The 16,228-nt window shown below is 44.7% G+C and overlaps 1 protein-coding gene across 4 annotated transcripts in view; it reads left to right on the top strand.

Annotated features, from left to right (window-relative positions):
• Nucleotides 1–16,228, top strand: part of GGT5 (gamma-glutamyltransferase 5) — a 173,920-nt gene that overhangs the window by 112,335 nt on the left and 45,357 nt on the right. For all 4 annotated transcript variants that reach the window (XM_073629222.1, XM_073629223.1, XM_073629224.1 and 1 more), the window contains 2 exons: nt 800–939; nt 5,847–6,034. In XM_073629222.1, coding sequence (XP_073485323.1) covers nt 800–939; nt 5,847–6,034 — 328 coding nt within the window. The remainder of the gene's footprint in view (nt 1–799; nt 940–5,846; nt 6,035–16,228) is intronic.

Here is a 16,228-nt window from a genome sequence, read left to right on the forward strand (position 1 = left end):
TTTGGTGTGAATTGCTAGAGAGTTTTTTTTTTTTTAATTATTGGGAGAGTGCATGTGATCAGCACATGGCCAATCAGCACTGTCCAGACAGTGGGTCAAGGGTTATGGATGCTGATAGGACAGCTCAGTGCAGTATGAAAACTCCTCCTACAAGCTTTACCAAACATTGATAGAAGCCATAGAACTACTATATACTGGTGATTAGAAAAGATGTTTAGCAGTTTATATTTACTAAACTAATTGCATTTCCATGTTCTGTGTACTGTGTGAGACCAGATATAGTGAATGCAGGGTCCTGGGTTTAGTAACACTTTAAGTGTCAGTGTTACAAGGTTTTCCCTTGTTTGACACTAACAAACCAATGAGCCAGCTGGGTCTGTGCAAAGCCATGAGCTTCCAAAGTATATGAACCACTTCTCTACAGTGTGATGGGAACATGCTTCATACATTTATCCTAACAACACGCTCACACACAGGGTTTTATTATTAGATCTGAGTTGCTTTTGCAGCCCATGTGCAGCAATGGTTAGTGCAACAATGCCTGGTACATAGTGTAACAGAGATCAGCACCGGTCACACTCACTAGTACAGTACCTTAAAAATCAGAAGGGTGCAGTTGGCCTTATTACAGAATAGAGAAAGCTAGACACTGGTAGCCACATAACTGAAATAAATGAATAAACCAGATACTCTGTTAATCCTCTGCAGAAGGTAAAGAATCTTTAACTGTTGATGGAGAAACCCTTTAATTTGATTTGAACTCAAGCTGGAGAAACTGACAGAGGGCATCTTTTTTCAGGTTATCACTTTTCTGCAAGCTCTGTGCAGAATGAGACAGAACAGATACAGACCTACCATTACATTGCTGAAGCCTTTAAATTTGCCAACGGACAAAAGAGACAACTGGCAGAGGGACTGGCAGCTGATGAAACAAAAGAGGTATAAATATAAATGTATATAATGGACAGTGGTCAATCTAATTGGTGAGGACATAGTTACTAGATGTTAAGTTTGCTGACTGGTTTCACCCACCCGAAAAGCAATGTTTTGTTTCACTCCTAAGATTACAGTACATTTAATACTAGACAAACTAAAATCTAAACATTTAGATATCACAGTGGGGTTTATGAGAGATAAATACTGCATTAAGTTTTGTTGTTGCCTTTTTTTTTGCAGTCCTTAAAGCTGAATTCCATGTATGGATATTTTTGCATAGTTACATTGGACCATCTTGGATTAATAAAGGTATTCATATTTCATACCTGGGTGATCCCTGTGGAACCAGAGAATCACCCTAGCTTGGTAGGGGGCCATTCAGAGAATGCTTTGCATTTCTTCAATCAATGCAAAACATTCTCTTGGACAAGGTGGAGAGGTAGGGCAGCGATGTCTCAATCTCCACCTCATCCGATCTGAGAATGCTTTGTATTCATTGATCACACATGGATCGACAAGGTATGAAATATGCATGCTTACAGTACATTGGTCCAAACTGAACCAGTGAAACTAAGGAAAAATATCCATACCTGGAATTCAGCTTTAACACATACATTTTGTCTTTATTAGACTTCCTACTTTGTCACAGATAGGACCTCCAGCTGCAATGGGAAGTGAAACATTTAGCAGCAGGATTACCACAACTCCTGCTCAGAGCTACTGATTGCTGGAGAGCTGGAGGCTGCCAGCATGCTGACAGCCATTATGCAACCCTACCTGGCCCATTCAGCTGTCAGGCTGATTGGGCTTACAGGTGAATGTAAACAAAAGGGCGGTAAATGTGTAAAGAAAAAAACAAAAAAAAAAAAAACAAAACGATGTGGGCCCCCCACTTGATTCACACCCGGCCTATAAGCTCTGAAATGTTTTTAAAAAATGACATAAGACCCTCTAAATTTCATACCAGGCTCTATACCCCTATTCATTCACAAAAAAATGTAAATGTTAATATACACGCACACTTTTTACAAGTTGTATAATAAACACCCCTCCCAAAAAAGTCCCATTATGTAAATTCACCATCAGTCACATTGTCCAGCAATGCATATCCTTGTCAATCACAATGAAAAATACTGATACATTAAAGGATAAAAACCCACTGGCCACAATCTGCTTCCCACTGCTTCCTCATCGAGAATCTGATGTCCCAGTCCCCGTCGCCAATCGTAAACAATGGGGCAGGGTCTCCCAGGTAACCTCATTTGGTCAATGAAGTTACCCAGGAGACCCTGTTGCTTTGGTACCCTTGGCAAGGTGCCCCTCTGTGTTGAGCGCATGTGGCCTAGTTTGGTTCAGGAGGAGGGGGAGGTGCAAGTTTATCCCTTCCTTTCCTGGCCAGCCAGGCTACATGTTCTGATAAGGGTCTGATATGAATTTTGGAGGGACCCCACACATTTTGTGTGTTTTTTCATAGGTTCTCCCTTAAAACCTTTAACAGATAGAGGACCCCTGCATTATTATTATTTTTTTTTAGAATATTACATAAAATCCATACTAGAACTTAAGGGTGTATTATGAATTTTGTGGGGGGGGGGACCGCCACACATTTTTGTTTACACAATTACCTCACCTTTTGCTCCCATTCACCTCTCAGCTGGGAATACCCAGGGAATACCCAGCTGGCAGATGAATGTGCCAGACAGAATTGAGTCCGTAGCCCTGAGTGGGAGCTGTCACAGTAGCAATAGTAATACTGCTGCTAAATGTCTCAATTCTAATTTTGGACATTTGAAAAAAGACAGTCACTCCCGACACTTAGAGGTCCTCCACAGAGAGATAAGGCTAAACAGGCAACACATCCATGAATGGCCCAAATGCTTGGCGAATACAGGCCTCTTCAGATGGGGGAATCCAATGTGAAACTACAAGAAGAACAAATGGGGAAAGCGCAAACACCTGATGCATTACCTTAAAATGTGTTAGCAAATATATAAAACCAATAAAAATGGATACTCACAAAAGTACAGGATAAAAGAACATGTAGACCGGAAGATGCCGTGTGGTGCAGAGTGCAAGTTCTCCAACAACCTCCCTTTATATTAGCAAGCACAGCTCAGAGGAAGGGGGAGCGCTCCAGAAACGCGTCAGTATGCGATAAACATTTATGAATTGACCCCAGAAAGTTTTATACCGACTCTGCAAGAACAAATGGGATCGTTCTTCTCAGAGTATTCTTGTAGCTCACTGCCTGAGGAGCCACTAATTTAATAATATTTCTGGAACTAAAAAGTTTAAATAGTGGGGAATCTCAATGACTCTAGCACAACCTTAAGACAAATAAACCACACAAATTTAAGTTGTCATTAAATATATTGAAGAATAATTTAGACAATAAATTTTAAAAGTATACAATGTTTTTATGTTCTTAACCCCACAATACACTAAAACGAGACAGAAGTCTAGGCCAAGATATCAAAAAATGCTATATAAAATAAGGTTATAACAAAACCACCAGGGGTATAAAACAAAACATTTATTTTACATTTAAAATGAAGTTTAAGAAAAGCTGAGTAAAATAAAAATAACTCTATGATGGTCCAGTTAAAGGAGAAGTACAGCCAAAGCTAGTTTGGCTGTACTTCTCCAGTGGATCACAGGAGTGCAGTTCATTTTGCACTTCTGTGACCCATTTTCAGCTGACAGCAGGCTGAAGCCCACTGTCGGCTGACATCACAGAGCCGGTCCAAGATCATGACAATGAAGTCGGGAATTACCCTCATGCCTGGACCGGCACCCGGCTCAGCCTCCAGTGAGCGTGCGCGCGTGCGGGGGGGGGTTGGGCAGAGCGGATAGCGGTGACTCACAGTCACCAACTCCATGTTCACGGAGCTCTGAGAACCCAGCAGTCAGCAGTGTTTGATTGCTTGGTTCTCAGCCGGCGGGGAACAGATGCAGCATGGGACCGATGCTGCATCCACCTAGGTAAGTATGATTCATGGAAAAAACAGTCCATACTTCTCTTTTAAATTTTAATTTGGGGCCCTTTTTGAAGGTATTTTTAAATAATGAAATATTGTTTATTTATTTCCTTATATCTTCTGTCAAAATTTTAACTTTTTAGAAGTAACTTCATGAGCATTAGCTCAATAGAGAGAGAACAAATATAAATTCCGAATTTATGAAATAAGTTGAAGAGGGGATTAATATGGATTAAATGATGTAATAGTGTCTTAGAAATGTAGTATTCAGTTATTCCTAACAGCTTGACCAAAAGCTTCAGCAGTAGATATATTTTTTTACATAGTGTTGCAACCTAAAGTGGTTCTAAAGGCTGAAGGTTTTTTGCCTTCATGCATCTGAAGAATGATTAGTAGCAAGCAAGATTCCCCATGTATCCAATGGATTCTCTCAGATGACCAGAGACTCCAGACTCAGAGCGGAAAACTGTGTTGGAGATTGTGCATTTGTTTTCACAGGCTCAGGGCTCCCAGTCGGTGCATCCTTTCACTCAGTCTCTGGCCACTCCCCCAGAACCTTGCACACTCCTTTTTTTCCAGATCCTCCCCGTGGGGCCAGGAAGCCTCTCAAAAAGCCACAATCTGTTGAGTGGGTTGAATTATATGTATAGGGTTGCCACCTGTTTGGGATTCACCCAGACAGTGTAGGTTTTGAATCATGTGTGTGGGTTTCAGGTGAACTGAAGCCCGGACACATGATTTAAAACCTGGACTGTCCGACATTATAAAGACAGGAATGTGTCTCGGAACAGGGCCCAATAGGAGCATGAGGGGGCACTATGCAGACCACATTACTCTTCTCTTTGGAGTGCCTAAAGATGTCCCAGTCTGTTACAGTCCTATAGCGTGTGCGCCACTAAGGTGTTCGAGTTTGGCTTAAAGAAAAAGTAGCAATCCTAGATGTGTAAGTAAAAGCCATGCCCACACTGCACACATCTTTTCATCCATCTCACACAAACATAGTGTCGCCTAGCAATGAGGTGTCACATAAGTCCTTCTGAGTTTGCAGATTGCTGAGATCTCTCTATATTCTATAAGGTGGTGCATTTAGCTGTCCAATGACAATTCCTTTCATGTGTGACAGGTGCAACTTAGGATGGCTGATATGTTATTTATTCAAGTCATAGCGATCCTTTGTGACTGTTACAATTCTACTTTTTTTTTTTTTTTTATATTAAACTGCTCTATTTGCATGTATTTTTTACACGTTTTCCTGTCCATGTATTTAAGAAGAATGTATGTATGATATTCCATGTATGACATTTTTATATAGTCACATTGGTCCAGCTTGGACCGATGTAACTATGTACAGTATATACCATACCAGTGGGATCCCTCTAGAAGCTACACATCACTGGATTAAACACCACTACTCCAGTGATCTCTACTTGCTTCTGGGTCCTGTGCCAGGTGGCTGTCCCGTGCCAGGTGGCATGTAATCATTAATAAATCATCATATATTTGTTTAAAGTAAGCAGTGTGAGAATCTGAATTTATTTGATGTCAGTCTTTTGCAATCTACTGCACAACAGATCTTAGAGAAGGGCAAGGAAAAGCAGAAAAGCATGTTGCTAGGAGGACAAGGAGTGAGCAGAGTGACACAGAAGATGAGGTCATCGTGGTGCTGCTTTTTCTTTCACTGTCCAGTCACAAGGTGTGGGTAAGGAGGAAATCTGTAAGTGTAAGTGAATCTGTAGCAGGGAAAGATCAGGTCCTCTCTACACAGAACAGAACTGCTTGGCAGAGCAGTACAAAATCTCAGGTAGGGACAGATGAAAAAAATCTTTGGCCGGGAAAACCCAAACCCAGCTTTTAAATTAAAAAGGATGTGTACTAACTGGTAAAGAGTTCCTCTGTTTATTTCAGTTTCTTTTCTCATCCTCACTCCTACAGCTTTTAGACACTCTGCTGTCACCAAGCTTTGCACAGAAGATAAGAGAGAAGATTGATGACTCTGGTGATCACACACTCAGTTTCTATAATGTGTCTTCTATTCATCCAGAAACATTGGGCACCACTCATATCTCTGTCATTACCAAAGATGGGAGTTCTGTTTCTGTCACAAGTTCCATCAATCATGTGTAAGAATTTAATATTTAATTTGCATATATATTTTTTGGGAGAGAGGAAGGCAACTATTTCTGATTGAACGTGCAAAACGATTATATTTGCATAATACCTCATTTTATTTGTAGAAAGAAGGGACATTGAGGCCATGGGCAGGCCCCGGGACTTTTAATGGTGCTAGGATAAATAAGTTAGAAAGAATAGAATAAAAGTATCTTTTATTTAACAATCTTTAAAAAGGGGGGGAACAGACATAGATCAAAAACACTAAGGTATGTTTACAAAACAAGTAAAATAACTGATTGATACAGAGGTTGATACCACTTTCTCAACATGTTTCTCTTTCTTAAGCTTCTTCAGGAGATATAATGTGGCATTTGATCAACCGTAAGGAAAGGGAGATGTATGTTAAAAAATAGATTTGTGCATAGCGGATGTTTCGCCCTCCAGTCCGCAACTCACTGAAAAAAGCATGCAGAGAGGGATAAAAAATTCAAAAAGTAGATGAAATTCTCTTAAATATGGTAAGTAGAATCAATTCATGGGTAACAGAGATCACATCCGAAGGATGGTAGGAAGCCTGATTGCTGTATATACGAGTAAATGGTTCTTTTGATGCAGCAGGATGCAAGCCGAAAAATGGGCAGCATACAGGATTAGAGCACCCACAAACAGGTAGTGGGTAATCAAGCCTGGAAAATCGCCAGGGGGTGGCTTTTGGGGCTATAGCCCTGAATCTGGGGCCCATAGCCCCGAGTCTCTGCAGGGGTCCCCAAGGGGAGGGGAGGCTCTCTGGGGACCCTGATGTAAGTGGGGGGCTCTCTGGGGACCCTGATGCAAGAGGGTAGCTCTCTGGGGACCCTATTTTAAGGGAGAGGCTCTCTGGGGACCCTGACTTAAGGGGGAGGCTCTCTGGGGACCCTGATTTAAGTGGGGGGCTCTCTGGGGACCCTGATGCAAGGGGGAGGCTCTCTGGGGACTCTGATGCAAGGAGGAGGCTCTCTGGGGACCCTGTTGTAAGGGGGGGCTCTCTGGGGACCCTGATGTAAGAGGAGCGCTCTGGGGACCCTGATGTAAGGGGGGCTCTCTGGGGACCCTGATGTAAGTGGGGGGCTGTCTGGGGATATACACACACGCGTATATTACTGTATATACATGTGTATGCCCACCCAAGCATATGACTTTCTTTACTACGCTGCTATGGGCTCTAGCCCCAGATATTTTGTAGACCTAGCAACGCCCCTGCTGTATATCATTATTTATAGGCCTTGTTCACATTTTCCAAATTAGTTTCAAATAATATCTCAGAACATATCAGTGGTCTCTAGTCATCATTGGGAGCAAATCAGTGGTCTCCAGTCAAATGTAGGAGCAAGTTAGTGGCTTCTAGTCATCTTTGGCAGTAAGTCAGTGGTGTTTGGTCATTTTTGTGAGCATGTTAGTGGTCTCTATTCATCTTAGGCAGCAAGTCAGTGGTCTCTGGTCATCTTTAGGGGAAAGTCAAAGCTCTCTAATCATGTTGGATATAACAGAAAAAAGTTTTATTAAACAATAAGACAGTACAAATTTAGAAGGAGTCATACATAGGAATATCACTAAATACAGATACAGGATTTGCAATAACATACTTTCGTTTCTTTATATGGGTATTTGGTCGTTAATATAACATCCTATTGAGTAACCAAGGAATCTATGAGATTTACATTTGCTATTACAGATGGGGTAGCCTCAAAATCATTCACATGAAAACCGAAGCAAAGAGGGGTCGGGAAGTCCCCTCCTGAGTGATATTAATTTGTCCCCGGCTCTCCAGCAGAGAGAAGGAGGAGATGGAAGGGGAAGTGTGGAGAACTGGGCAGGGGTAGGAGGAGATGCAGGGGGGGGGGGACGGGGGGGTAAGGGGAGGGGGGAAAAAACACCATCCACCACAACACGTTTTCATAATAAGTATGTCTGTTACCCCTCCTCCCTCTTCCCCGACTCTTTCTTCTCCTCTCAGCCTCTTTCCTCCAACCTCCCCGCATCCCGCCAAAGATAGGTGTCCTATGTCTGTTAGGTCACAACTCATTATGCAAACTAAATCACAAGTATTCACCTTCCTAAAAGGGCCATGGACCCCGACAACGCTCATCCACATGTATTAACCCAATTTTACCATATTTTGTCATATTTCTGTGGGCAGTTCCTGCTTTCATAGGTAAGCCTATACAGAGGCAATACACCATTGATCGATTTTTTCCAGGCTGCTATAGTTGGGGGTTCTTTTTGTTTCCACCTAAGGAGTATTTCTCTCCTAGCGTAAAATAGGGAATAAGTAAGGCAGAGTTTAATGTAGCGATCTCCCTCTATGTCGTCTAAGTGACTCAGTAGCATAGTAAGGGGGTTAAGTGGGATTTTGGTTCCACATATGTTACCTAATATATCTGCCACTGAGGTCCAGTAAGGGCGTAACTTAATGCATGACCACACTGTGTGAAAGAAGGAACCCACCTCTACTCCACATCTGTTACAATTGGGACTAAGCCCTGGGTATATATTAGCCTGCCTTTGTGGCGTGTAGTATGCCCTGTGGAGGAATTTTAGTTGAACAAACCTGTCTCTAGCTGCTATCATAGAGGGGATAAAAGTCATCAGGCACTCCTCCCACTCCTCCTCCCCCATAGAGGGGATATCAGCCTGCCACTTTGCCATTAACCTAATAGTTTTTACATCGTGTGCCACTGTAAGGTGCATGTAAAGAGTTGAGAGAGGCTTGTCCAGTATTCCCGAAATTAGGACACGCTCGATCGGGTCTGGTTCGAGGGTTACCTGGGAGGGAAACTGTGCTCTAAGAGCGTGATGTAGCTGCCTATATCTAAAGAAAAAGGTTTGCGGCAACGCATGGCCCAGCCTCCGCTCCCGGAATGGAATTATACCCTCCCTGCGAATAACATGTTTTAATTTGACAATCCCTTTTTTGGCCCAACTTGCCGGGTCGGGGATAGTCAGGAGGTGGGGGAGCATGGGATTAGCCCATAATGGGGTGTGCGGGGAAATAGAGGACTCCCCCGTGAAGATCTCCAGACCTGAATGGTGGCCCTCATAAGGCCTGTAACCTCGGCCCCAGCCTTAACTCCCCTGTATGGTAAATTAGACAGGGCTGCGTAGGAGCCCAAGATAGCTGCCTCAAGGGTAACTGCTGGGTTAAGTTGGGGTTGCGCGAACCACCACCTCACCGTTACCAGAACAGCGGCCCAATAGTACATCAGGAAATTGGGCAATGCCAAGCCGCCGCTGGACAGGGGGAGGTAGAGTATGTTCTTTGCAACTCTCGGGGACTTTCCTGCCCAAATGAAGGAGACCACTATGCTTTCCAACCGCCGAAAAAATGACTTAGGGATTGTTACGGGAGTGTGTCTAAAAAAATATAAAAATTTTGGCAGGTATACCATTTTTAGGAGGTTTCCCCTCCCTACTGGGGTCAGCGGGAGAGATTTCCATGTGGAGCATTTCTGTTGGAGTTGAGAAAGTAGCGGGAGGACATTCTTGTCCAAGTAGCCAGCAGAATCCCCACCCACTCTCACTCCCAGGTATTTAAGTTCCTGTGTCCATTGTAAAGGGGTACCAGTGTCTACCAGGGGCATTGTTGGATTCAGGGGGAAGAGGACTGATTTATTCCAATTAATTCTGATTCCAGAAAAGTAACCAAATTTGTCAATAATTGCTAGGGCTGATTTTAGGGAGTCTGAGGCATCTGCCAAGTATAAAAGGGAGTCATCCGCATACAATGAGAGTTTCTCCACCAGAGGACCCACACGCAGTCCCCCAACCGAGTCATCCGCCAGGAGAAGGGCTGCAAGGGGCTCCAGTGCCAGGGCAAACAACGCCGGGGACAGCGGACAACCTTGTCTCGTGCCTCTCCCCAGCGTGAACGCCCCGGAAAGTGTCCCATTAGTGCGGATTCTGGCAGTTGGGTGGGAGTAAAGCATTCTGAGCCATTTTAAAAATTTGGGTCCGAACCCAAATCTGCCAAGGACCTCCCAAAGGTAGCCCCACTCGACCGAGTCGAAAGCCTTCTCGGCGTCGAGTGAGGCCACCACTCCCTGTCCATCTGAGGGGGCTATTGCTATATGTGTGTGTAAGCGCCGGATATTTATGTCTGTCCCCCTCCCAGGCATAAATCCCGTCTGGTCTGGATGAACCAGAGCTGTAATGACCGCATTGAGTCTGTTTGCCAGAATTTTGGCGAGAATTTTTGTGTCTACATTAAGTAGAGATATGGGACGGTAGGATGAACAAAGGGTAGGGTCTTTTCCAGGCTTGGGGATGACAATTTTTACCGCCTCATGCATGGAGTCTGGGAGGTGTGCTTCTTCCATTGATTTGGCAAACAGTGTTTGAAGTTTAGGGGCAAGTTGTTTGGCATAGAGTTTGTAAAACTCTACCGGGAAACCGTCCGGTCCCGGAGTTTTCCCGGTTTGCATCATTTTCATGGCCTTGTGTATTTCCTCCACTTTGATGGGGCTATCCAGCTTAGCAGCATATGTTGGGGTAAGAGTTGGAATGTCAACCCTATCTAGGTATGCAGTGAGTTCCTCCCTTTCATAAGACACCTTAGAACTATATAGTGACTGGTAGAAGGAGGTGAATTCTCGGTTAATTTCAGCTGGGGTGGACAGTAGTGAGTTATCTGGTGCCCGGATTTGACCTATGGACATTCCCACCGTCTGCTCCTTGGAGAGCCAGGCTAAAAGGTGACCCGTCTTTTCCCCTTGCTCGAATATTTTTTGTGTTTGGTGGAGGAGCCTCTGCATGAGAGATGTCCTCAACAGGAGAGTGTCATGCAAAAGGGACTGCAACCTGGTATAGGACTGTGGACTCGGTGACCTAATATATGATGCATCCTGCCTTGACGTCTCTAATTCTAGGCTAGTAAGTTCCTCCCTTCGTGCTCGACGAACCTTGGTAATTATTTTTTGGTATTGTCCCCTAGAGAATGCCTTAAAAGCATCCCATACGGAGGAGGCTGAGGCTGTACCCACGTTTATCCCCCAGAATGAATCCAGTTCCTCTCTGTACTTCGGTTCCACCTCCACATCTGAGACCCAGTACCTCGACAGTCTCCAAAGTCTGTCCGAGGGGGCCAGCGAAAGATCTAACTCCAGAAGGAGTGGAGCGTGGTCCGAAATACCTCCGGGAAGGATCCTAACCTCACGAACCTTAGGAAGAACCGGACTGCCCGCATAGACAAGGTCAATGCGGGAGAAGGTTTTATGGGAAGCAGAGTGGCACGTGAAAGCTCTATCCTGAGGAAATTTCCATCGCCACAGATCAACAAGGCCATATGTGTCAGCCCATTCCGCAAGCCCCCTCCGGGTCGTACCAGCAGGAGACAACCTGTCCAAGTCTGCATCTGGGACGAGGTTAAAGTCTCCCAGGAGGACCACATTGTCAGTGGAGAATTCAGCTATCTTTGATGTGATTTGATTTAAAACCTGGAGGGAGGCCGGAGGAGGAAGATAAAGGCCTGCTATTACCCAGGGAATATGATGGATCAGCGCATGAATCACCACAAATCTACAATTAGGGTCCAGAGCCAGATCGAGGAGCTTGAAAGGGAGTGATTTAAGGATTAAAATGCTTACCCCTCTGGAAAAGGTGGAGTAGGTCGAATGGTAGTGGTAGCCCACCCACGGCTTTTTAAGGGACATCGTCTTCCTACCGATCAGATGCGTCTCCTGGAACACACAGATGTGAGGTCGGTAGTACTTGACAAATTGGAATACTAAGGACCTCTTTATAGGTGAGTTAAGTCCTCTGGTGTTCCAGGAGATTATCCTAAGAGAAGACATCTAAATGACTAATGGGTAAGTTAGAAGGACCAATTTGCAAACCCCCCCCCCGACCTGGCCCTCAGACCCAACAAGATTCATAAGGGAGACTGAAACCAATAGCTCCATGACATTAGTAATTAACATCAGTACTGTCTTATACCATAAAAAGAAAAAAAGGAAAAACAAACATAAACAATAGAGGCAACACAGGGTCTGCAACAGCAGACCGAGATAACTGGTGAATCAAGCCCCCCCCAACCCCGCCCATCCCCCAATACAGCAGGAGGGCATCTCTCCCCAGGCAAAAACAAGAGCTGGCTAGCTCAACTTGAGGGCAATGTGCAAAAGGCGCACTTCCTTTTTAACCGATATGCGTAGAACAGTCCGGCAGAGAAAATAAAAACAAAATAAAAACGGAGGATTAACCTGTGTAAATCACCCGGATCCCCGGGGGCTCATTCTTCAGACCTGGGGGGATTTGAAAAAACATGTTGACATAACAAAGTCAAAAGTCTCCCCCCAGATTAGTACTGCTGAATCTGGCTAAAGTTCTTGGTCTTGAGTGTCTGCATATTAATTAATTCGGGCCTCCCACCGACCTCCAATCTTGCACAAAAGAAAGTCAAGTTCGTTAGGCTGCATGTCTTCCTATCCTTGAGGGTGGGAATCTGATGTGGCTAAAATTGATATTGAGGGGTGTAAGCAACTGCGGGGCTTCAGAGGCCATGACCGTCGCCTCCCCCCCCGCACCTCACCGATTCCCCATGGAGTAAAAGGCCATGTCAGGAGCATGTCTTCATAGAGAGGTCAGAGGGAAGCCGCTACCACCGACCCCCCCCCCCCGAAGTTCAAGGACCAGTCCTGATCGGGAAGCGATCTCAAACCACAGTTTTCCCACTGTAAGAATGCAGGAGGATGGGGGGAGGGGTGAGAACCCGCTACACCCTCGCCAGAGCCATGCTATTAAGATCCCTGCATCGCATTAACTTCCTCTTACTTGAGGCCTATTGACCAGGATCAGGTTTGGGAGCATGGAATTTAGACCAGCAGTACAACATGAAACAAAAGTTACAACGTACCACATGACGGCTCAGTTAGGTAGCGACTCGACCCACGCCGCGGCATCTCTTGGCGAGGTGAAAAACTGGACACGTTCCCCATCTTGGGGGAAAAGCATGCTATATTTTAAACCTTTCTGGCGTAGCATGCCGCGTACATGGTCAAATGCTTTTCTTTGGCGCTGAGTCTCCACTGTGTAATCAGGGAATATAAGCAGTTTTCCGTTTACAAATTTTAGCTCACCCTGTAGGCGGGCTGCCCTCAGCACAGTGTCCTGGTCCCGGTAGTGTAGCAGCTTGAATATAAAGGTGCGAGGTGGATTCCCTGGGGGCCCTCTGGTAGCTGGGATGCGGTGGGCTCTTTCAATAGAAAAATGTGGGGAAAACTTTGCTCGGGGAAGCAAGGATGGTAGTAGGCCCTCCATGAAACCCACCGGATCCTCTCCCTCCGCCCCCTCCGGGAGGCCGAGAACTGGCAGGTTGTTACGCCTGTTGCGGTTCTCGGTGTCTTCTGCTCTGTTTTCCAGGTGTTTTACCTTCAGTTGTAGCTCACGGATGTCCGCATGTTGTTCCCTCAGGGCATCCTCCGTGTCCGAGATCCTTCTCTTCGCTTCCGTCACCCGCTCCCGAAACTTATCCATGTCTCTACGGATAAGCGCCGTCTCTGTCTGGACATGCTCTATTTTGGTAGTCAGAGCGGCCTGACAGGTGGAGATTGCCGTCATGAGGGCCTCAAATGCTGCCGAGCCCGCCTCTATGGCCCCCGCAGGCGGCGGATCTGTCTGAGTCTCCATGTGTGAGGCCTCGTGGGGAGTAGGCCGTGACGTGTGTCGGGCGCTTACAGGGGTGGTAGCGTTCGATTTTGTCCCTGCTTTTCTGCCTGCGGGCATCGCCCGAGCCTCCTCCCAAACAGCCGCCGAAAGGGACGTGCAGGACGAGCCTTTTACACCAGGCTTCGCTCAGGATATTACTGCCGGAGAGGAGAGCGGAGTTAACAAGCGACCGCTCTCTGCGCCATCTTGGACACGCCCCCCATGTTGGATATAATGTCAGTGTTCTCTAGTTATCTTTGTGAGCATGCCAGCAGTCTCTGGATATTTTTTTAACAGCGTGCCAGTGGTCTCTAGTCGTCTTTGAGAGGAAGTCAAAGCTCTCCAATCATGTTGGATAAAATGTCAGTGTGCTCTAGTCATCTTTGTGAGCATGCCAGCGGTCTCTATATATTTTTAATAGTATGCCAGTGGTCTCTAGTCATCTTGGGGAGCATGTCAGTGGTCTCTAGTAATTGTTCGAGCCAGTCAATGACCCCTAGTTATCTTTGAAAGCATGTCAATGGTTTCTAGTGCTTATTTCCAGCATAGCAGTTGCTATGTTTGATCTCTTATAGCATATCTGTGGTTTCAAATGGCTCTTGCACCGTAAGAGTTGCCTATAGTCCTCTATCACTAGTCACTTTTTGCAGTTTGTCAGTGGTTTCTCTTAGCATTTTGCAACATGCTGCCAGCTTCTACTAAGCCCTTGTAAAAAGTTCACATACCTCTAACAATCTCTTGCAATAGATCAATGGTCTTTTGTAATGGCTATGGTAAAACAGGGATGACATTTCAAAGTTTTACCATATTTGTTAAGATTTAGACTCACCTCTTAAACCTTAGCCTTTTTACTCATGCGTAATTTTCCACCCAGTATGCTTTGTTCTTTGAGGTGTTGACGTAAGTGTTTTATAAAAACATTGTACCTCTTCATGACATAAAAAAGTCGGAGGGTCAGCTGTTAAAAGTTTAAACTAGACGATCAGAGAGGATCAGCAGCTTGTCCTTTCAAGAATAATAACAGATAATTTATTCAATTGGACCATGCTTTTCTCCCCCCAAAAAAAGTCATACACCCAGCTCCCAGGCCGCAACTGCTGGTATAAGGTCCTGTCAGCTCACAGTGCTATATACTCTATTCTCGTTGGAAACCTTTTCCCTCTACCAACACACCCCAAATGTTGGCACTTACCAATTGCCAATGATCACATATACAGATGCATCTAAAAAAATTAGAATGGCATAAAAAATGTAAATTTATTTCAGTAATTCAATTCAAAAAGTGAAACTCATTATATTATATAGATTCATTACACACAGAGTAATATATTTCAAGCATTTTTTTCTTTTAATTGTGATGATTATGGCTTACAGCTAGTGAAAACCCCAAATTCAGTATCTCAGAAAATTTGAATATTGTGAAAAAGTTCAATATTGTAGACTCGTGGGGGTTTATTTACTAAAGGCAAATCCACTTTGCACTGCAAGTGCACTTGGAAGTGCAGTCGTTGTAGATCTGAGAGGGACATGCAAGGAAAATAAAAAAACAGCATTTTTGCCTGTACATGATTGAATGATAAAATCAGCAGAGCTTCCCCTCATTTTAGATCTTCCCCTCAGATTTACAGCAACTGCACTTTCAGTAAATCAACCCCATGGTGTCACACTCTAATCAGCTAATTAACTCAAAACACCCGTAAAGGTTTTCTGAGCCTTTAAATGGTCTCTCGGTCTGGTTCAGTAGATTACACAATCATGGGGAAGACTGATGCTTTGACAGTTGTCCAGAAGTCAGTCATTGACATACTTCAGAAGAAAGGTAAGTCACAAAAGGTAATTGCTAAAGAAGCTGGCTGTTCACAGAGTTCTCTATCCAAGCATATTAATGGAAAGTTGAGTGGAAGGAAAACGTGTAGTAGAAAATGGTGCACAAGGAACAGGGATAAGCGCAGCCTCCAGAGGGTTGTGAAGCAAAAGTCATTCAAGAATTTGGGAGGGATTCACAAAGAGTGGACTTCTGCTGGTGTCAGTTCTTCAAGAGGCACCACACACAGATGTATCCAGGCCATGGGCCTTATGTCAAGCCACTCCTGCACCAGAGACAACGTCAGAAGCGTCTTACCTGGGCTAAGGCGAAAAAGGACTGGACTGTTGCTCAGTGGTCCAAAGTCCTCTTTTAGGACATTTTAGGACATTTTCCATTTAATTTGAAAATCAAGGTCATAGAGTCTGGACGAAGAGTGGGGAGGCACATAATCCAAGTTGCATGAGGTTCCGTATGAAGCTTCCACAGTCAATGATGATTTGGGGAGCCATGTTATCTGCTGGTGTTGGTCCACTGTGTTTTATCAAGCCTAAAGTCAGTGCAGCCCTCTACAGGAAATTCTAGAGCAGTTCATGCTTCCCTCTGCTGACCAGCTTTATGGAGATGCTGGTTTAATTTTCCAGCAGGACTTGGCACCTGTCCACACTGCCAAAAGTACCAATACTCGGTTTAATGATTATGGTATCACTGTGGTTGATTG

This window comes from Aquarana catesbeiana, linkage group LG01 (assembly GCF_042186555.1).
Source record: "Aquarana catesbeiana isolate 2022-GZ linkage group LG01, ASM4218655v1, whole genome shotgun sequence".
In the NCBI taxonomy this organism is placed as follows: domain Eukaryota; kingdom Metazoa; phylum Chordata; class Amphibia; order Anura; family Ranidae; genus Aquarana; species Aquarana catesbeiana.